The sequence below is a fragment of the Sinohyriopsis cumingii genome, chromosome 5 (genome assembly GCF_028554795.1).
Source record: "Sinohyriopsis cumingii isolate HCF-2022 chromosome 5, ASM2855479v2, whole genome shotgun sequence".
NCBI classification, from domain to species: domain Eukaryota; kingdom Metazoa; phylum Mollusca; class Bivalvia; order Unionida; family Unionidae; genus Sinohyriopsis; species Sinohyriopsis cumingii.
Genome location: NC_142965.1, coordinates 84,946,294 through 84,967,383, shown reverse-complemented (window position 1 = coordinate 84,967,383; position 21,090 = coordinate 84,946,294). Strand labels below are relative to the sequence as shown.

The window sequence follows — 21,090 nt, the reverse complement described above, 5'->3', positions numbered from 1 at the left end:
CGATTTGATTGTAGCGAGCAGAAAGAGAGTCAGAGACACACTTCAGCGGAGGTTGTTTACGTTGCATAAGGAAAAGTTTCCAACGCGTCCAGTGCCGTTATGTTATAGACCCGCGGACACACGGCAGCAAAACATTGAAGTTGAAATCCCGGCCCCGACAGCGTCAGGGACAAAAAAACAAATTCTCGTGCTGAATGATATCGTGCTCGTTGATATCAGCGTCGTCGAGGACGCGCTACGTGCTGATAAATCCCCGTGGACGCTAGGATACGCAACAACAATACATTCCTCGCAGGGACTAACCATCACGGACACAATTGTTTGGATGGTTGATAATCGCATCGAATGGTCGAATCTAGTCTATCTTGGAGTGTCCCGAGTACGAAGGATAAATCAGCTTCGAAGAATTGTTGTTGACGAAGTCAGTGACGGAGTCACCAACGACAACGACATCATCGATGCAAGCGTCATTAATAGAAAACTCTCGGTTTACCGCCAACAAGATAAAAAAAAACAGCGGCGTTTTGATATTGATGCCGAATTAATAATTGCGTTACGACAACAACAGAATAATCACTGCGCGAGTTGCAATTGTATAATGAGTTGGCGCTATTCGGATAAAGACGCTCGCCAATTTACCATGGACAGAATCGATAACAGTCTCGGTCATGTTAAAAACAATGTAAGGTTGACCTGTCTTGAGTGCAATAGACGCAACGGCGCTAGTTAAGACCACGCGGGGGTAATTGAGTATCGTCAGGTATCACTTGTAGTTGCTCGCGTGTAAACCCGCGCTGAGGAGCAGTTGAATCCAGTCTATAGATCGGTGGTCTACCAGTTGATCGTGTTATCGTTGATATGTTATGTGTGGTAACACTCCAAATAGGATCAGTAGCTCTTTTTTTACCGCCCTCAAGCTCTCCTGGTTCATATAGATATCTAACAGTGACATCGCCGAGAATCGGCTTGGAAACGCTATCTATTTTTGATCTTCCGGGTATATACTCGTATTTAATCGCGTCGCTGGGCTTCATGTTGATTGCTCGGGTAATCTCGTTATTTAACGCGGCAATTACGCCTGGCAACCTTTTGACCCATTCACGAGATCGTTTTTCTTGGATGAATTCCTTCGCGTATTGATATCCAAATAACCGTTCAGCAAGAGTCCGATTGAATCGTTCAACAATTGCCTGATCACGATGTAGCGCAGTATGACCTCGTCGTATCGCGACGCTATGATGTTTCAGCGTTGATAAAACAGCGCCGCGAAATTCACTACCAGGATCAACTTGTAATAGATTTGGCCAGCGCAGAGGGCCTCTTCGATAAATTCTTTCAAACGCAGCGGCTACTTCAGTTGCTGACTTTGTTTTTAACGGCTCCGCTTGTTTGTATCGACTCGCAACATCAACTACGGTTAGCGCGTATTTGTAACCGTTGTCATGCGGCAGAAATAGTATATCAGCCTGATGAACTTCATTAGGTACGCTGACATCAAAGCGCGAGAAGTTAATTTGACGGGGCGGTGGTAGATAAATTTGCCATATAGCCTGTTTGGATAACCAATTAGCCGCAGTGGCCTTTGTTACTTTTGCAGCGCTTGCAAGCTTACCAATTGCGGCCTTCCCCTTCCAGTATCCTCTCGGAGAATAATAGATGGATTCCATGTTGTTATTAATTACCAGCGCCCATCATTAATTTACCTTTCATAGCCGATTTTACCAACCATGAGGCCAATTTTTCTTTGACGGATTTATCAGGAATAGCATTTAATGCGTGAATTAATTTTACGTCCGCGATATGACGCTGTTGCAGATCGCTACTTTTGTAAGCAACATCATGAGCATGACACGCCTTATCAATAGCGTTTATTGGATACTCACCGGGTTTGGGCTGATTTTGATCATCGAGTCTGATATCTAATCGTGTTCCGGGGCCACAGTAGCTATATCCTGGGAGGTGCTTTTCTCCTGGATACTTTGCCCACGGTGTTCCGGGGAGTTTTGATAACCTGGCTGCAATATCACCTCCTCGCTTTTTTTTAAAACATCCCCGGGTTTAATAGAAATAAATCTAAATTTCTTTGTACCGCATTGTGCACACTTACCAGTAAGGGCCGATCTGTTATTTCTTGTTGTAGCGGTTGTCGTATCATTTGTGCCAGTACGTACTCTACACTTCACACAATATAGATCCATAATTTATGTATAGAGATATGAATATAATTGATTTTTCGGCGACTAAAACAAGAGAACCAGTTAAGCATGTTGCAGCGTTACCAAACTCGATCCGGATGATTATCATCGGACCATCTGGATCCGGCAAGACGCAATTGTTACTCAATTTAATAATGAGATGGATGAAGTGGGATAAGTTGTATTTGGTTGCTCCTAGCATAGATGATCAACGATGCTACGAGGTGTTGAAAGATTTCAACGAGAATGCATCAGCGATCGCTAAAAAAAATGTTATTGAGTTTATTACAGATATCAATGATGCACCAGGTATTGATGATATTGATGGCGACGTTAACAATCTAGTCGTGTACGATGATGTTATGTTAGACAATCAAAAAAACCCAGCTAGGATATTTTCCAGAGGCAGGCATAAAAACACTGACGTGATATATGTCACTCAACGATACACTCAGATTCCAAAAGTAATCAGAGACAACTGCAATATTCTTGCTGTATTCAACGGCTACGAAATATTTGGCAGACATGGTGCGGCGGTGACATGGACTTCAATGTTTTTCGAAACTTTTTTAGTCATGCTCAGTCGACCCCACATGGATTCGTAACGATAAATTTACATGATCCTCGGACACGATATCGTATCGGACTTGACCAAATATTCGGTTAGTTGTAAATAATTTTCATTGTAAATAGCCACTTAGCAGCAGAGCGGGCGATGACATCGACGCGGTCGTCGATGTGCTTACAGGACGCTGACGACGCTGGGGATCGGCGCGCAGAAGGTGTTAATTAAACCAAATGACGATTGGACAATCCCCCAACGACGACGTCATTTTTTTTTTACCAGGCGCTGACGACACTAGATCGTTGAGTTGCAGAAAGTATTAATTAAGCCAAATAACGATTGGACAAAATGTCGGATTCGCCCCCTCTGCTGCTACTAAGACCCATCTATATTGCATTTTGATGTGTAGCAGTCATGATGCAAATTGACAAAGTATTCAGTAAAGTACTTGGGTAGTCATTGGAGGAAAATGTTTCCCCATAAGGTTTACACTCACTTCCAGCAATTAACTATAGGACCAAAACATCTATACATCTGGTTCTAATATTTGGTAAGTTCATAACTCTGGTGCTAAAGTCTAGGAAATAAATAAGCCTGGTGCTAAGGTGAAGGTACGTGTCAGGTGATAGAGCGAAGTGTCAGGAAAGGATATTTGTATAGTGCTAAGGTCAAGGATTATAAAATTGTGTGAATACATTTCAAGAACATTTTAATGAGTATAAATGAATGATGAGCGAAATTCACTTTAATATTTTTAATCCAGTTTTACATTCAAATTAAACACACCCCATACCATCTTTGGTCCTCTTTTGGTTAAGGGTTATCCTGAAATATATGAATTTGATAAAAGTTATAGAACATCAAACTGTTATGTCTTTCTCCCTGTTATTCTCAGGTCGCTCTGTTATCATAACAATATAAAATATGTAAGTATAAATATTCATTCATACTGACATTATTGGACAGAAGGTGTAGAATATGATGGATGGTTACCAGTCTTTATGTACTGACCTTTATAATGCTATAGAACATATCCATTATAATTATACCTAACACCATGTCACTTGGATAATTATAAAACAGAGTAATATTGAATTGAAATTAGCATAAAGTCGGTTTCCTGATGAGCAGGTGTAAACAAACTTTTGTAAGTGGTATACAATGTTATGACTGTATAATATAAGTATGAGGCAACGAAAGACAGTAGTGCGCCCATAAAAGAATACATCAGCAGGAAAATGTAAATTGAGAAAATATAGACATACAACTGAAAGCATTAGCAGACAGCAAAACAGATAAACAGAAGATATACCTGGATGGGAATCAAGGGAACAACATGCCCCACCTCATCCCCAGCTTCATTTATCCACAGGATATGAATTGGATCCTTAGTAATTGTCTGCTGCTGGCAAGTACAAGGGTGAATGCGCTCATTGTACCCTTTAAGTTTGTTGATTGAGTGCATTTGGATCTTCTGATCCAGGTAGCCTGCCAGAAAACGCACCTGAATAGGCCCTATGAAAAAAATATTAATATAATTTAACTGGAGAGTGGTCTGTTTCATTATTAGTATTTGACATCAATACATACATACATACATGCATGCAAATTGATACATGCATGCATAGTAAAGATTATACAACTATAATCAAACATGCTCATTTGACTGGATGTTAAGGCATGATCATTTTTTATATTCAACTGCTTTAGTTCATAACAGGTAACTGGTTAAATTGCATGTCAAAAGCTAGTTACTGAATATTAATTTCAACAGAATTAGGAACTGATATATGTACTTCAAGCATATGATAAGTTTACTTGACATGTAAAATGTGACTATTGAACTCTGATACCTATTTTGTGTGACACTAAGGATTAATTTTTAAAAAGAGTGAAAACCATCAAAACGAAACGTGTTATACCATATAAATATAAATCTTTACACATATGAAATCCTAAGTGAATGGAAACCTTCTCAAAACAAAAAATACTTTTTTTTTTCAAGTGTTTTACTGTATCAACCAGAGTGTAAAGATAGTAAACATTGTGTAGATTTATGTTACATTTTGAAGTAAATATACTGAATGGATTCTATTCAAAAACGAATTAATAATGAAAGAAACTAAAAGCAATAAAATTTAAAAAGTGACACTATTAATCATAAATGTAAAACAAAAACACGAAAAGGCACACAATGAACAATAGAGCCATAAAATGACAAAATGGAAAGACAGAAAAGTGAAATTATCAGCCACTTTTGTAATAGCCATAATAGTCAAAGTTAATATTCACATTTAACAAGCTACAGCAACAATAAGAAAGAAATAAAAATAAAAAATCATTGTAATGTTGACAATTTTTGTACCACTCTCTGGAAAAATGTAGGAGTCAAGACATTTGTTGCTATCTACATCAAACACTAGTACTTAACACAACTCAGCTGCTCTCCAGCCATCACACACCTGCATAACAATTAGGTTTTGCTGTTAATCTTGCCTCTTCTTATAATAAGAATGTCAATAATTGTTCTGGATTCTCTGTATCCATACATTTCTGCCGCACTTCTTCTGGGCAGAAGCTCTCCATCAGCATCCTCACATCATCAACGGAAGAGAAACCTTCAGAGATGAGCTAAGAAACAAGGAAAGAAAGATAAAATACATTAGTACATATGTATCTATTGACAAAACTGTACATAAATGTATAATTATATTAACTGATCAATGTGATAACAAATTGCATCAAGAACACGTTTCCTTCACGAAAATAATGAATGCAATGTGCCACAGATATAGGAAGTGAAAAAGCAGCACATAAAATGGATGAAATTTATCATAAAGTCTGTAAATTAAAAATAAAATATAACGAGTGCTTAAAGTTAAACAAGGTTAACATTAAACAATTAGTGACTTCATTTGTGGCTGATGGCCTCAATGAAAACAATTTTCTTTCCCCGAGTTGCCAAATCATTGTAGCAACAAAAAGTATACCATTTTGTTACACAAATGTAAATTTTCAAGTTCTTTTTGTGTTACTGATAAATGATGCACACACACTTAACATAAACATCACGTTCAACAGTCTGAGGTCTGATTTTCCTATGCCAATATTATCAGGGATTCCAAATTTTGGAGTAAAAAATGTTTCTTTCACAATACTTGTCTGATCCTAATACCTTAGGATCATAAACACTAACTCACCCACCCACCCCCAGGCAATAAGTTTTAGTTATGACAGCTAAAAGTTGTCTGCTCACCTAGGTGGCACTCAGACAGTGATCTTCAGACCAACTGCTATGTGTCATTATACAGCTTCCAGTATATTACTGCTGAATTAATTTCAATGATGTTCATGTAAAGGTTGTTGTTGTTGTTGTAGGGTTTAATGCCAATTTTCAGCACAAGATAGGCTATACATGGCCAGTATTAATGGTGCAGGAAGAACCCGGGAAAAACCCAGAAATAACCACCGACCCATGAGAAGCTACTGGCAAGCTTTCTCACATACCCACATTGGCCGAACCCAAGAATCGAACCAATGCAGACAGAGGATGGGATGGCAGTGATCCGTAACAGTGAGCACTTTAGACCACTTGGACACTAGGGACCCCTCATATAAAGGTTAAGAACTGATGAAAAATATCACAAAGAAGAACAAATGATTGCCTGAAAATTGTATCATATCCTATACATATGTATATCAACATGTCTACAGAATTTAATTTAGCCATTTACAATACTTGCTAAGTGTATTTACAAGGAACACTTCCAAAAAGTATTAGTAAACGAAATATTGAAAACCATAACAAAAAATTGTATAAATTGCAGAATTTGCCTCAGAATGTAGCCAAGGCATTTACATATTCATCACAAATTGCATTTGTCTGTGTTAGGCATGTTTTGAGCAATTGCGTTCACAAAGTATTCTGGATGTTATATGATGATGTACAATTCTCATGATGCAGTGTACAGTGAGGATATATATGACCTATGATCAGATGCTTCATGCTGTTATTATTTAAGCAAACAGATAAAATTACTGAATAAAATGTATACTTCAAATACCTTATAAACTCCAAACAAATAGCATTCTCCTTAGGTATACTCTTTATGAATATTTGTATGTTCTGAGCAACATTAACAAAACAATAAATACAATTTGTAATAAATTATAAAACAAATAAAAGTAATATAAAAAACAAACAAATACCAAACAAGATCAGCAGTATAACTGCTCAAACCTTTCTTAAATGATGATCAAGATGCAATGCTGCATGTGCTGCAGCCCCTATTCTTAGTTCATGAACCATCTGGCTCATATCGCCGGTCCACAAATAGGATATTGATGAAAACAGGCAATCTCCCTGCGTGAGACTGTAGCCTGGAACGAATCCAGGAATATGGACATTTCTGAAATGAATGAAATCATTATGGAAAGGACAATTATTGGAAGCAGGCAAAGTGTTTTCAACTTTTGACAAGTCAAGCGCCACAAAATGAATGTGGCTTTTCATACTAAGAGAAATTATCAGACACTGGGTTACCTAAATAACCTCCATACTATGGTTGTTGCAACCGTGTTGAGAGAAATTTCATCTGCTTGATATCTAAACATTTATACATCTGGATAAATTATACTTTTATTAAATACCTCAGAGGTCTTAATAATAAGCACAGATATAATATCTTTAACAGCTATTAGTTCCAATAATCCTCTCTGGACCGTACTACACTTGTAAGAGAAGAAACCTATAGCCAGTAAAAGATTTTTGTGTACTAAAAAGAGCTTTGTTTTATAATTCAGCAACCATATTGAACATTAAAGAAAATAGCTTCTTATCTTTACTGCCAAACATGTTAAATTGCAATAAACATGTTAAACAATTTTTACAGAATATTTCGTTTTACAGCATCCTAAAAATGTGATAAAATACATGTCCCATGAAGAGCTGTGAAATGACAGCTTTGACTTCAAACATGTCGTGCTTAGATTATATTTCATTTTGAATTTGACTTTGAAGATGATACAGTAAACAAAAAACAATGAACAGACACTGTATGACAGAGTAACATTATATATAATCAAACCTAAAAACAATAAAGTAAATAAGCTATCAATCTTTGAAACGCAAAGACTTTTTTGAAGTCTTATTTACAAACCATAGCCTTATGAATATGGTTACATGTGTGGCATGGGGTTGTCCATAAAGGACGTCTGCAGATAACACCTGTTTTCCTCCCATTCTTTCCCCCTTGTCCGCATGTGGCTTACCCACCCCCCACTGTGGAAGTCCCCTTCTAGCATTATACACTGCTCTATGGTCTGGCAGTGTAATAGCTGGTGCTCTCAAAATAAAATGCTTACTGATCTCATCACAACATGTAGCTCAAAACAAAGAAAAATCAAACAGAAAGTTCTTTCTTTAAAAAAGTCTTTACTCAGGACATAGAATTAAAGTTGTCATCTCACAGAAAGCTAAGTTCGATAGACTGTCAATGTCTTACTCCACTTCAACAAACGCAGACTGTAGAAAGTCAAATAAGTTGCAAACAACTGACAGACTATAATCACTGCTTTCAGTTGTGGAACTGGATGATGCAGTTGACAGAATAGCGCTAACAGATTCAGGTTCCACAGCACATATGTCTGCCACTTCAGCTTGTGTACTCACTTCTGCATGCCTGTGAATATGGGCATGACTGCGCTTCGCAGCCAGATATGGAAAGTACATGACACACTGATTACAAATGCGCTTCTTTTATTAGCTGGAAAAATAAAGATATTAAAAACTCTATTAAACAGTAAATTGCACATGTTACTGATTAACACACAAGTGTGCAGAATGCAGCTGGAGTCAATGCTTTCAGATGTACTGTGTGTAGCAGCAGTGTAGTGGTGGCTACTGGAGCCAGTCACCTGCTTCGAGGGAGGCTGTCACTAGCTCTGCAATCGCATGGTCAGTCTGGCTCTTCATCACAGGCCAGGCACTGTATTGTCTGAATTGAGAGCATTATACAGGCAGTGGTGCATCTTACTTGGATATTTCTATACTCGCTCAGGTCTGCAGGGCCGCTGTGTGGGCCATGTAATCAACCTCAGGCACTGGGAGTCAGACCTATGTATTAATACAAACCCATTCATATATATTATGTGGCACGAATCGTACAAATTGAAATTGACAAAACGTACTGGAATACATGCAGCAGGCATAAAGTAGCTGTTCAGCACAGAATATCTTAACAAATACTAGCTTGCAGAAGTCCACAAGGTCCTTTACACACCCTCCCCCCCCGTCCGCATTTGATCAACCTCCCCATCCCCCATCTTTGCGCATGTTCTTTATGGATGATACCCATGGCAACTGGGTTTTTTGAAAGAAGCATTACCTGCTACCAAAACAATATATTTCATTTAAAAAAATCCAGAACTATCATTATTATTATAACACTATCCTAGTTATGATATTGTGTGTGATGTTTTACCCCAACCCCTTGTATTATACATGTATTTATAAGTCTGTAAGTGGAGCCAGGTAAGCTTTGTTTTTCCAAGTACCTACGTCGGCTAATCCTCTTACGTAACCCAGTCTTTGTTTGAGCTCTTGAGTGGAAATCTGGCGGGAATCTTTGTACATGGGAACACGTGACGTAGACAACTTCAAAGAGCCGGAAGCCAACAATGGTAGGCTGGACAGTACATGGGGACACACAGACTGACATTTTTATGATTGACAGTTCGATCAAATGACCAGAGTCCGTCGCCATCCAATCGGGATGCGTTGTAGGTGGGACTTGATTCGAGAAACTGGCACTTCAGCTTGTGTACTCACTTCTGCATGCCTGTGAAACTGGCATTTAACTGTCGGCATTGCTGACTGGGGGCTCGTAGCCATAAATATATTTAGTCAATAAATAATATAGTGTCCAGAATTAACTTTCTGAATAAGGACCAGGGGAATTCTCATAATTCGTTAAAGTCTATAAGAAGAACCCCACCCCTAGACAACCACTACACCTTTACAGTGGGCGCTTCGTCCGGGATATGAATTAGACATATATATTATTTTGGGACTTAAAGTTATTGGTAGAAGTATTAGTGAACAGTGTGAGATATTTTCCATTCTTTGTATTTGAAATTTTGTGATTTTCTCATCTTGTATTTTTATCGTCATATGTGCAGGCTTTGTAGATCTTCCATTCATAGCAGTACGTGTGAAGCAGATATCGAGCAAATATCTTACCTGAACGAAACTAGTTGTTGTCGACAGGTAAGTATTTAAACGGGTATTACAAATATCTGTATATTGTTTGAATTTTGAGACAAGGTATCACTTTACATTAGTATAATGGCTACCAAACGACAAATGATAAAGGAATACCGCGCCATGGGGTCGGAAGATCTTGGATACGAGGGAGATCGCCTGGCAACCTTTATAGAAGAAAGGATCAAGGAATGGAAGGCCGAAAAAGCAGCGGAAAGAGAAGCCCAGAGAGAACTAGCCAAGATAGCAGCAGACCAAGAGTTAGCCAAGATCGCAGCGGATCAAGCCAAGATAGCCGCGGACCGAGAAGCAGCGGACCGAGACGCCCAGAAAGAGCTGGAGCTAGCCAGACTCGCTCACACTCTGGAGATGGAAAAGGTCAGAGTTGAAGCTAGGACCAACGGACGGGACGACGCCAGTACAAGCTCTGGAACAACCGGCCGACCTTTCATCGACCACCGGATAGTCCAGATCAACATGTCACGCTTCAATGATAGGGAGGAGGCTATTGACGATTTTCTCGTCCAGTTTGAGAAACTCGCACGCGCTCATCAGGTCCCTGAACAGCACTGGGCCATTAATGTCTCAGCCTTTTTGCAAGGTGCAGCTCGGGAAGTCTACCACGGCTTAACTGCAGAAGAGGCTGATGACTACACTGCCCTCAAGAAGGTGCTTCTCTGCCATTACCGGCTGACCGCCGAGACTTACCGGAAACTTTTCCGGGACTCGGTGAAAAAGGTAACAGAGACCCACTCTCAATTCCACAACCGTGTTCGAGGTTTATTTGAGAAGTGGATGAAAATGGCCGAAGTCGAACGCACGTACGAAGGGCTACGCGAGGTAATACTCAAGGAACATGTCCTGGGTACTTACCGTCACGAGTTGACAGTTTTCTTAGCAGAAAGAGAACACCGGACGCTCGAAGAGATCGCTAACATGGCGGAGCGATACGAGCAGGCGCACTCGAAGAGTGGAGGTTCCGGGGTTGCTGACCGACCCCGACCCTCTGAGTCGCGTCGTATGGGGGAGGTTGAGCCGTCTGTCCGTAACCGTCAGGGCAACGGGAAGGTCGGAGGGGCATCTACAGGTAGGGATGCCGCCTATCGACCTGGACAGGCCTCACCCACGAAACCAGGACTTGCAAGTCGGCGAGGGCCGCCGACATGTTTTAATTGCAAGCGCCTGGGGCATTTTGCCAGGGACTGTCCCAAGGGCAGGCAGACCCAGGTGAATGTCGTAGCTAAGAAGGAATGTGTGCCGGAAGCGAGTCGCAACCCAGCCAACCTTGCGGCCGCAACTGTCAATGGTGAAGGCGCCACCATCTTGTATGACACTGGGTGCAGCGTCCCCGCGCTTGTCGACAAGAAATATGTCAAGCCGGAGGACTATACAGGGGAGGTAATAGAAGTTCAGTACGCGAACTGCGCGCGTGACTCATTACCAGTAGCTGTCATTGACCTCGATTCACCATACGTGAAGGGGAAAATTGAAGCTGCTTGCTTGGAGGGGCTATCACATGACGTCATATTGGGTTGCCGTTATGTGTTACTCCAGCCGAACCCCGAAACCTGCACACCTATGCCAGTGAGTGCTGTTGAAACCAGGGCCATGAGTCGACAGCCGAAACAAAAGCCAATCCAAGTTACATCGACACCGGTTAGTAATGTTATTCCAGCGGAGTTAAGGAAGCTGCAACAGGAGGACGCAACTCTGGCGCAGTTGCACAAACACGCAGAAGCGGGAACAGAAAGGGAAACTCCGAACGGCGCGGTGAAGTTTGTCTACAAGAAGGGAATCTTGTATCGCCACGCCTGGAAACACAACGAACACTTCAAGCAAGTCGTCGTGCCAAAGGAAAAGCATTGCGAAGTACTGAAACTTGCACACGAGAGTCTCATGGGTGGACACATGGGAATTGCTAAGACGCGTGACCGTCTTGTAAAAGAGTTTTACTGGCCAGGGGTCCAGGGAGACGTAAAACGGTTCTGTCTCTCCTGTGACAAATGCCAGAGAATGGCACCGAAAACGGATCAGCGACCCATCCCTTTGGGGAGTACGCCCCTTATCGATGAACCATTTAGACGTGTTGCCATGGATTTAATCGGACCGATAAAACCCGCGTCTGCGCACGGAAATCGATATATTTTAACGGTTGTCGATTATGCTACACGCTATCCGGAGGCCGTTGCGTTGCGTAACATTGACACGGAAACCGTTGCGGAAGCTCTGTTTGCGATCTGGTCAAGAGTTGGAGTGCCCGACGAGATCTTGACCGATCAAGGAACACAATTTATGAGTCGTGTGATGGCGGAGGTGAATCGTCTCATGTCGATTAAACACCTCACGACTACACCATATCACCCCCAATGTAACGGATTGGTCGAACGGTTTAATGGGACCTTGAAAAACATGCTCAAGAAATTGTGCGAAGGCCGCCCCAAGGATTGGGACCGGTATATTCCGGCCATGCTTTTTGCATACCGGGAAGTACCGCAAGCGAGTTTGGGGTTCTCTCCCTTTGAACTCTTGTACGGGAGAACCGTACGCGGCCCAATCGCCGTACTGAGACAGCTGTGGACAGACGACCACGCTGTAGAGGAAGTACGCACTACCTACCAGTACGTCGCGGACTTGCGCAACAAACTGGAGGAGGTTTGTTCTCTCGCGCAAGAAAATCTCAAACAAGCTAAGGCGCAACAGGCGAAAAATTACAATAAGCGCGCAAAACCACGTCAGTTTGAGGTAGGGGACAAAGTGTTGTTGTTGTTGCCCCAGGAACACAACAAGTTGCAAGTTTCCTGGAGGGGTCCATACGTCGTCACCAAGAAGGTCGGAGGTCAAACCTACCGGATACAGCTACCAACGAAAGAGAAATTGTACCATGCCAATTTGCTCAAGAGGTACCGGGAAAGGGAGACCGCCAGCGATTTTGTTGTCGCAGCGATAGTCACCGAGGATATCGAAGGCGATACGGAAGGTGCTAACACTGTCCCGAGCTGTCCATTAACGAGGGCCGAGACTCCGTCGGACGTGGAGTGTGACCCCATGTTAACTGAAGGGCAGCGGAACGAGATAGAGACCTTGCTGGCCGGATATTCCGACGTGCTAACCCGGGAGGACGACACTTGTCGAGTTCGGGTTAAAGATGGTGGACGACCGACCAGTTCAGTGTAAACCCTACCCCTTGCCCCACGCGAAACGACAAGTTGTAAGGGAAGAAATCGGGCAGATGATTGCTCTGGGAGTAATCGAACCTGCCGACTCTCCGTACAGCTCACCAGTAGTCTTAGTGCAGAAGAAGGACGGCACCCATCGGTTCTGCGTCGACTACCGGAAGCTGAATCAGGTGACAGAATTTCAAGTTGAAATGCTACCTGACCCCGAACATATCTTCGCTTCGGTCTCGAAAGCGAAATATTTTTCCAAACTGGATTTGTCCAAGGGGTATTGGCAAATTCCGGTAAGGAAAGAAGACCGACCGAAGCTTGCTTTTGCTACTCCCGACGGGACATACCAATGGTTGGTGATGCTGTTCGGGGTACAAAACGCGCCCAGCGTCTTTACCAGAATGATGCGGAAGTTGTTGGAGCCCTTGCGCGATAGGGGTGTCCACAACTTCATGGATGACCTCTTGTTAGCTACAGAGACATGGGGTGAACACCTCGCTCTGTTAGCTGACGTTTTGGAGCGGCTACGTCAGGAGGGCTTGACAGCCCGCCCTTCCAAATGTCACCTTGGTTTCAGGACATTAGACTATTTAGGACATACCCTGAGCCAAGGCACGCTGTCTCCAGAGAAGTCGAAGGTGGAGCAGTTGAGAAACGCCGCACGCCCCACCACGAAAACGGAAGTGAGGTCATTCCTGGGACTGGCCGGATATTACCGGAGGTATGTCGCTAATTTCAGCGCGATTGCGGGCCCGTTGTCTGACCTAACCAAGAAACGGACCCCGAGTAAGTTCATTTGGACAGATGCGTGTGAGCACGCATTCCAAACGCTAAAGGATAGACTTACATCCGACGCAGTTGTTCGTCTACCGGACTTGGATAAAGAATTCGTTCTGCGCACCGATGCATGCGACACGGGACTGGGAGCAGTACTGCTCCAGGAGCATGACAAGACGCTTTTTCCTGTCGCATACGGCAGCCGGAAGTTGTCTGCTGCCGAGAAGAATTACTCAGTATCAGAGAGGGAATGTCTCGGAATCGTGTTCGGCATATCACGGTTCGAGCGATACCTATATGGACGTAAGTTCATATTGGAGACCGACCACCAACCACTCGCCTATCTGGCGCAGGCAAAGTTGTCCAATGGTCGATTGATGCGATGGTCGCTGTTTTTACAGCAGTACCAGATGCAGATCAGATACGTGAAAGGATCTGAAAACGTAGGCGCAGATTTCATGAGTAGAAGCGCCGAAATGATATAGATCATTTGTTATATTTTCGTGTTCATACTCAGTTTAGCATTTAGTTCATTTTGCTGATTTTGTTCTTTATATCGTGTAACACTTTTGCTTTTGTAGTTTGAGTGAATAAAATCCTGATTTTATTCTCAAGCGTGGGGGGATGTGATGTTTTACCCCAACCCCTTGTATTATACATGTATTTATAAGTCTGTAAGTGGAGCCAGGTAAGCTTTGTTTTTCCAAGTACCTACGTCGGCTAATCCTCTTACGTAACCCAGTCTTTGTTTGAGCTCTTGAGTGGAAATCTGGCGGGAATCTTTGTACATGGGAACACGTGACGTAGACAACTTCAAAGAGCCGGAAGCCGACAATGGTAGGCTGGACAGTACATGGGGACACACAGACTGACATTTTTATGATTGACAGTTCGATCAAATGACCAGAGTCCGTCGCCATCCAATCGGGATGCGTTGTAGGTGGGACTTGATTCGAGAAACTGGCATAAGACTTGTACAAGCCTGAAATTCGTCAGTTGGTGTTTAAGAGTCGCAGTGACACACACTCCGTTAGCCATTCGTAAAAATTGGTGGAATTTAGGAAATTCATGAAATAGCTTCGATCAGGTAAGTTTGATGTTACGTTGATTCTGCTTGATACGACTGCTGTTAATTGAAGAGAATTTGTCGTATGTATACATTTTACTTGTATTGAAGTATGAATAGTTAATTATGACCTTAATATTTTGCATTTTTTTCATGACTTTAGCTAGTACTTTTGTTTACGATTGATTACGATGTTGATTCGTTGCATCATTATTCATAATGTTACTATGTACACCTTATTTTGTGAGGCGAAAATGTTCTCTCTTTCGCTAGTAATATGTGTGCATATTATTTCGTGGATTATTACGTTTACGCCCTTTTGAAAGGACGATTTGTATTTGTGAAGAATTGTATTGCTCGCTAGCCGCTATAAGAATTAATATTGTAATTCTTTGCGTAGTTATATTTTGGTAGACAAGAAATTTGTTTACGTAATGATAGATTTTGCCATTGAGTAACGGATTGCCGTTTATCACCATTTGAATGTGAATATTGTGGATTTGGTACGCTTGTGTAGGAAATATATATAAATATATATAAATATATAGATAGTCATATTACTAATCGTAGTAATATTTTAGTACAATCATATTTGAAATATTTTGTATGTATATACTGATAGGGCTCAGTATGTAGATATTGGAATCCTTTGTGTGATTGTGTTATGGCGCCATTTTTGTAAGCGGCGGAAGTGTATGGGAATTTCGATGTGTGCGCATGCGCGACCCAAATGTCCCGCCTTAAACTGATGGTTCAGTTCAGTGATGTAGTGTGAGGGAAGATTTTTATAACCCTATGCTAATGCATTATACCTTTCAACAGGAAGCTTTCGGGGGACGAAAGAATTTCAGAGAATTTCGGGGGACGAAAGAATTTCAGAGAATTTCGGGTGACGGTGAGAGATACTGAGTGAATTTCGGGTGACCTCAAGGGATACCGTCAAGGGTTCCGGATACTAGAAGAGGAACCGGAAGTCAAGATAACGGCAAGGAACAAGGATTATAGAAGAGGAAGCGGAAGTGGAGATCACGAAAGGAGAGAAAGACAAGGGAACGAAGAGATTTAGATGAGTAGCACTCAAGAAGGGAAAAATCTCCTCACACTGTGAACTCAAATGATGATCAAAGGGATCATTGGGGGAAAGAGAGACATTGATTACTGTAAATTCTTTTAAATTTCATTTATTAAATTGTTATTGTTTAGATTTCATCCTTGTATTTCTTTTAATTTAACTGTCGGCATTGCTGACTGGGGGCTCGTAGCCATAAATATATTTAGTCAATAAATAATATAGTGTCCAGAATTAACTTTCTGAATAAGGACCAGGGGAACTTCTCATAATTCGTTAAAGTCTATAAGAAGAACCCCACCCCTAGACAACCACTACACCTTTACATTGTGCTTGTCTCTCAATTAAGGGCTGTTATCTTTAAACATAGATGGTACCATAAGAAGAATGTTTAAAAATGATGCCAGGGTACTTTCATTATTCAAAAGTTCAGATGAAAATGATACAAAAACTAAATCGCATCCTGCTAACTCCTACGTACTGAAAGTGACTTCCATGCACCTCGTGTAAGTTTCACTGGAACAGCTGGAACAAGTAATGGTAACCTTTAGCAAGAAATATTACTTTCTATAAAATAATACTGTAAGCAAATAACTTACACACAGTTATCATGTTCCATGCTACTCCTCAGTCTTTCCATAACGTTTGGCAGCATTGTGGCAATCACCTGGGCCAAATTTAAAAACACTTCCCATGTGGCTGATGACAACATCCTTCCCACTTCTGCATAGTTCTTATGCTGAGAATAAAAATGAAATCTTTAATTAAAAAAACTAATAAATATAACCCAAGCCTATTAAACTGAAATATATATATATATATATATATATATATATATATATATATATATATATATATATTGGGGACATTGCATTTAACAATAAGTCAGCAACTGTATTTTAAGTATCTGACAGTTACAATATTTTAATATTTTGTATTGGCATGAAATGAGATTAAACAGTTAGAAATGCTAAATTCATGAATGAAATAACTAAGTATTGTGAAATGTTATATCCTTGATGATTTTCAACTTTGAGGAAGATCGCAACAGGCATATAAAGTACTCGGGGGAGGCAAATATTAAATTGCTCATTATAACTGTCTTATAATGCACTATAGTAATGATCTTATTTTGAATTGTAATTGTACATTACAAACTTGTAAAAATTCCTGTATGTCCATTGTCCTCGGTCGTGATTGGACACTACTAAGCAGTCTTTTTTTGGGTGCCAACTTTCTTAAGGCATCATTCTGCGGTGGCTGGATTTGGCCATGTCTCTGGATTCCTCACAATTTTGCTGCTGCTGGTCATTGGTGGTGATTAATTGCCTATACCCTCTATAGGCATTGATAATCTTTCCCAGATCTGCATGATTTAAACTGCATCCTAAATATAAAAAGATCAAAACAACATGTTAGCAAATGTATATATGCATCTGTCAAGTCTTACCTGTCCATACATAATGATTTCAGGTACTAGTTTTTTATTTTAATTTGAAAAACATAAATGTATTTTAATTAGAAACAAAACTATATATCCCACAAAAATTGAATCACAAATTAGCTACCAAGACATTTTGTAAGATAAAGCTAACTTATACACACCTATTAAAAGTATATCTGATGATTTAGCAGAAAAGTGGGTTACTAGTTTCAATGAATTATGAACACTGAATTATGAACATCAACATCAATGATGTGAACATCTGTAAGCCAATGAAATGTGGATGTGTGCTTGTGTGTAATTTAGATTTTTAAAGTAGCTTAAACAGTTTTTCAGTCATATTGTTACAATGTCTGTATTGTGGCAGTTTAAAGCTGACCATTCCTAACACTAACCTCTTAATGCTGAGCGCATAGCAAGGCAACTGACAGTAACATTTATAAAAGTCTTTGGTATGACTCAGCTGGGGTTCAAACCCACAACCTCACACATCTGTGGTGGTCACTCTAGCCCCTAGGCAACCAGAGCAGTAAGTCAATGAAGTTAAGAACACTGAAAGGAGAGGAATAAAACCCACAAAGAATCATGCCTTTATTGCACAATAATACATAATAAAATTAAAATATTGTTTGATTTCAAAAGACATAATCTGTGTTACAGGTTTTAGATTGATCTTATAATAACATTGAGAAAGATAAGATTCATAGGATGGATGACACACTCACCTTTTGTCCAATTTCAAACATTTTTCTTCACTGATCAAAAGAAATGAACATTTGCTCTTATAGTGACATTGACTGTCATATATTTTCATATTGTTGTATTATATAAGTAGGGTACAAGAACAAAGATGCACTAAATCATTTGAAGTGTACTTAACAACAAAATGCAAAAACAATGGTAAAAAACATACAGTATCTATTCGCAAATAGGCATGTTTGCATATATAGGCCTACCACACCAAACACAATAGGAAAAGTGCACAACCCATGCATAAGCTGATCCATAAGTCCAGCTGTACTGAAAATCTTGTTATTGCTAATCCGAGAGGATAGTCATACCAACATGGAGATGCAGTACAGGATGTACTAGAGTTCAGGTAAGGTATGTGATATAATTCTGGGTTAACTACAACAATATATGCCAGTGGTAAAGAAGAAAACATAAATCTTCAAGTTTGGACCATGTCCCACAAATAAGGCAACCTTTCTTCTCACACAGATTTCTTTTGTTCTAAATTCTTTGGCTTATACACACAATTATAATGTGAATTAAGATACTTATCTGAACAGAACTCAGCAAAGCATGCAAAACAATATAACTGACTGGCAAGAAAGGCTGAAATGAAAGACAAAATTACACATAAACATTGGGATGAATAAACTATAGACATGTATGCCATTTAAAGTGTTACAAGTCGAATCATCAAAGGTCTCTCATTAAAGCCGACTGTCTTTGATCTTAGTGAGTTTGAGCAACTGCTTCAGCCATCAACTTTTGAAGTGTTAACACATATTTTCATGCCTAATTACAGTAGCTGGCTTAACAAAAAGTCTCATGTTTCCCAATCACAGGTTATGCTTTGGATGCAAGTTAAAGGAACTGCTAATAATTAATCAAAACTTTGACAGATGTGACAATGATAGGAGAATCAGTGATGATGTAAAATACATTAGGGATTGGAGTAAGCATACAGTAATCTTGTGTATAACTTTATCTGTTATTACTTTGTTAGTTTTGCTAAATAGCTACACCAAATACTGGTCTTTTGATAGCATAATATTAATGTTAATAATAATGCATACAAAATAATAATAATGATACTGTTACTACTACTAATAATAATGCAAATGCTATTCAGTTTATAGTGCATGCATTTGTCATGCACCTAAAGTTTTTTTTATATAGCAAAACCTGTATTCAATGGTCAATGTGTGTCTGCTGTAGTAAGGTTTGACTCTCTCTCTCTCTGTGATATATATGTATATTATGTGTGTGTGTGTGTGTATATATAGAGAGAGAGAGATGCAGAGAGAGAGAGAGAGAGTACACATATTAATAATAATAATGAGGACTATGTATAGCGCCTAATCTTTAAGCGCTTTACAACATCTGTAAGATAAAAAAAATAATATTATTACAAAAACAAACAACATGAAATTAGAAAAACATTAAAAAGTAAAAAGACTAGCTGAGAATATTTCAGGTAGGAAACATTATTAGGTCTTTAAGTTTGTTCTTGCAGTCGAAATAAGTGAGTTTTGAGAGCCCTCTTGAATGGGATCACTGTGCCCTTTTTTCTAAGTTCAGTGGGCAATTCATTCCACATTGCTGGGCCCTGGTATGCAAAAGAACGCTGTCCATATGACTTTGTTTTCATAGTGGGAATAATGAGTATACGATTGTCAGAAGAGGAGCGTAAGTATCTTGCTGGTGTGTACACATGAGTGAGGTCAGATAGGTATGTTGGACCAGAGTCCAACAGTGAAATGTAGCACAGAGAACAAATTTTGTGTTTGATTCTGGATCGAATGGATAGCCAGTGTAGGGTAGAGAACCGCGGGGAGGTGTGCTCTGATTGTGGTACTCTAAGTATGATCCGAGCAGCTGTGCTTTGAACTTTTTGAAGTTTCTGGAGTAGATATTGAAATGAACCAGACAGAATTGAGTTACAATAGTCCAGTCTTGAAAGTACTAATGAACACACAAGTGTTTTAGTGGCATCAACTGAAAGATATTTGCAAATTGAGCTGATGCGTCTCAGCTCAAGATATGCAGCCTTGCATATGTTCATGACATGTTGGTGCAATGTGAGAGTACTGTCCACAGTAACAACTAGGTTTCGTACTGACTGCGTGAATTTAATGTTGGTGTTGCTGATATTTATTGTTTTAGGTAAAGAATGTGAATGAGAAAGTCTTTGTGTTGTGATCAGAATGGCCTCAGTTTTATCATCATTCATCTGCAGCTTGTTACAAGTCATCCATGCTTTCACATCAGAAATGCACCTCTCTACACCTTGGATGATAGCATCAACTTCAGTTGGGTGGCTAGATTGGTATATTTGGGTGTCATCAGCGTACAATTGGTGAGACACTCGATGATGATCTATGACACTTGAGAGCGACTGAGTGTACAGAATGAAGAGAACAGGTCCAAGAACAGACCCCTGTGGAACACCACAACATAGATCAACTGGGCTGGAGTGTATTCCATTTGCAGATACAATTTGTGTCCTGTTGACCAAGTAGGACTTTAACCACAGTAAGGTTGTATCATGAATGCCAAATACATGCTGGAGATGGTGAAGTAATATATCATGGTCTATTGTGTCAAATGCTGCAGACAAATCAAGGAAGGTGAGGACTAATCGTTCCGCTATCCAACGCATAGAGAACGTCATTAACTACTTTTAGAAGAGTAGCTTCAGTACTGCGATATGCAGATTGTACATTGCTGAAAAGACTCTTTGAATTTAGATGAGATACAAGCTGGGATAGAACAACCTTTTCTAAGATTCTTTAAATGAATGGGAGATTAGAAACT

The 21,090-nt window shown here is 40.2% G+C and overlaps 3 protein-coding genes across 6 annotated transcripts in view; 1 reads left to right on the top strand and 2 right to left on the bottom strand.

Moving 5' to 3' along the window:
• Positions 1 to 4,206: 4,206 nt before the first annotated feature.
• Positions 4,207 to 17,393, bottom strand: LOC149799655 (uncharacterized). The gene is made up of 4 exons (XM_089959014.1): positions 17,259 to 17,393; positions 16,700 to 16,839; positions 7,001 to 7,169; positions 4,207 to 5,391 (listed from the first exon to the last, which is right to left on the bottom strand). The coding sequence occupies exons 1-4, from the start codon at positions 17,280 to 17,282 to the stop codon at positions 5,263 to 5,265; spliced, it is 462 nt and encodes a 153-aa protein (XP_089815140.1). The 5' UTR covers positions 17,283 to 17,393; the 3' UTR covers positions 4,207 to 5,262.
• Positions 9,597 to 21,090, top strand: part of LOC149799654 (uncharacterized) — a 14,642-nt gene continuing 3,148 nt past the window's right edge. For both annotated transcript variants that reach the window (XM_089959002.1, XM_089959001.1), the window contains exon 1: positions 9,597 to 16,191. In XM_089959002.1, the coding sequence (XP_089815128.1) occupies positions 10,106 to 13,195 (3,090 nt within the window). In that variant the 5' untranslated portion in view covers positions 9,597 to 10,105 and the 3' untranslated portion in view covers positions 13,196 to 16,191. The remainder of the gene's footprint in view (positions 16,192 to 21,090) is intronic.
• The window catches only part of LOC149799653 (zinc finger MYM-type protein 1-like), a 22,785-nt gene continuing 19,069 nt past the window's right edge, over positions 17,375 to 21,090 (bottom strand). The window contains exons 7-8 of one of the 3 annotated variants that reach the window (XR_016421196.1): positions 17,940 to 18,096; positions 17,375 to 17,487 (exon numbers count right to left, since the gene is read on the bottom strand). Coding sequence is in view for 2 of the 3 variants with exons in the window: in XM_089959012.1 (XP_089815138.1) it covers positions 18,758 to 18,882 (125 nt within the window). In the remaining variant the exon portion in view is untranslated. The other 2 variants (XM_089959012.1, XM_089959013.1) reach the window with 2 other exon arrangements.

Bases quoted from the DNA above. Each gene is read 5' to 3' on its own strand.
- LOC149799655 (XM_089959014.1), bottom strand. From the start codon at position 17,282: ATGGACATACAGGAATTTTTACAA. The intron at 16,840-17,258 runs GTTTGTAATGTA...TTTTATTCTCAG, and splicing joins ACATACAGGAATTTTTACAA to CATAAGAACTATGCAGAAGT. The intron at 7,170-16,699 runs GTAAGTTATTTG...CATTCATTTCAG, and splicing joins ATGGAACATGATAACTGTGT to AAATGTCCATATTCCTGGAT.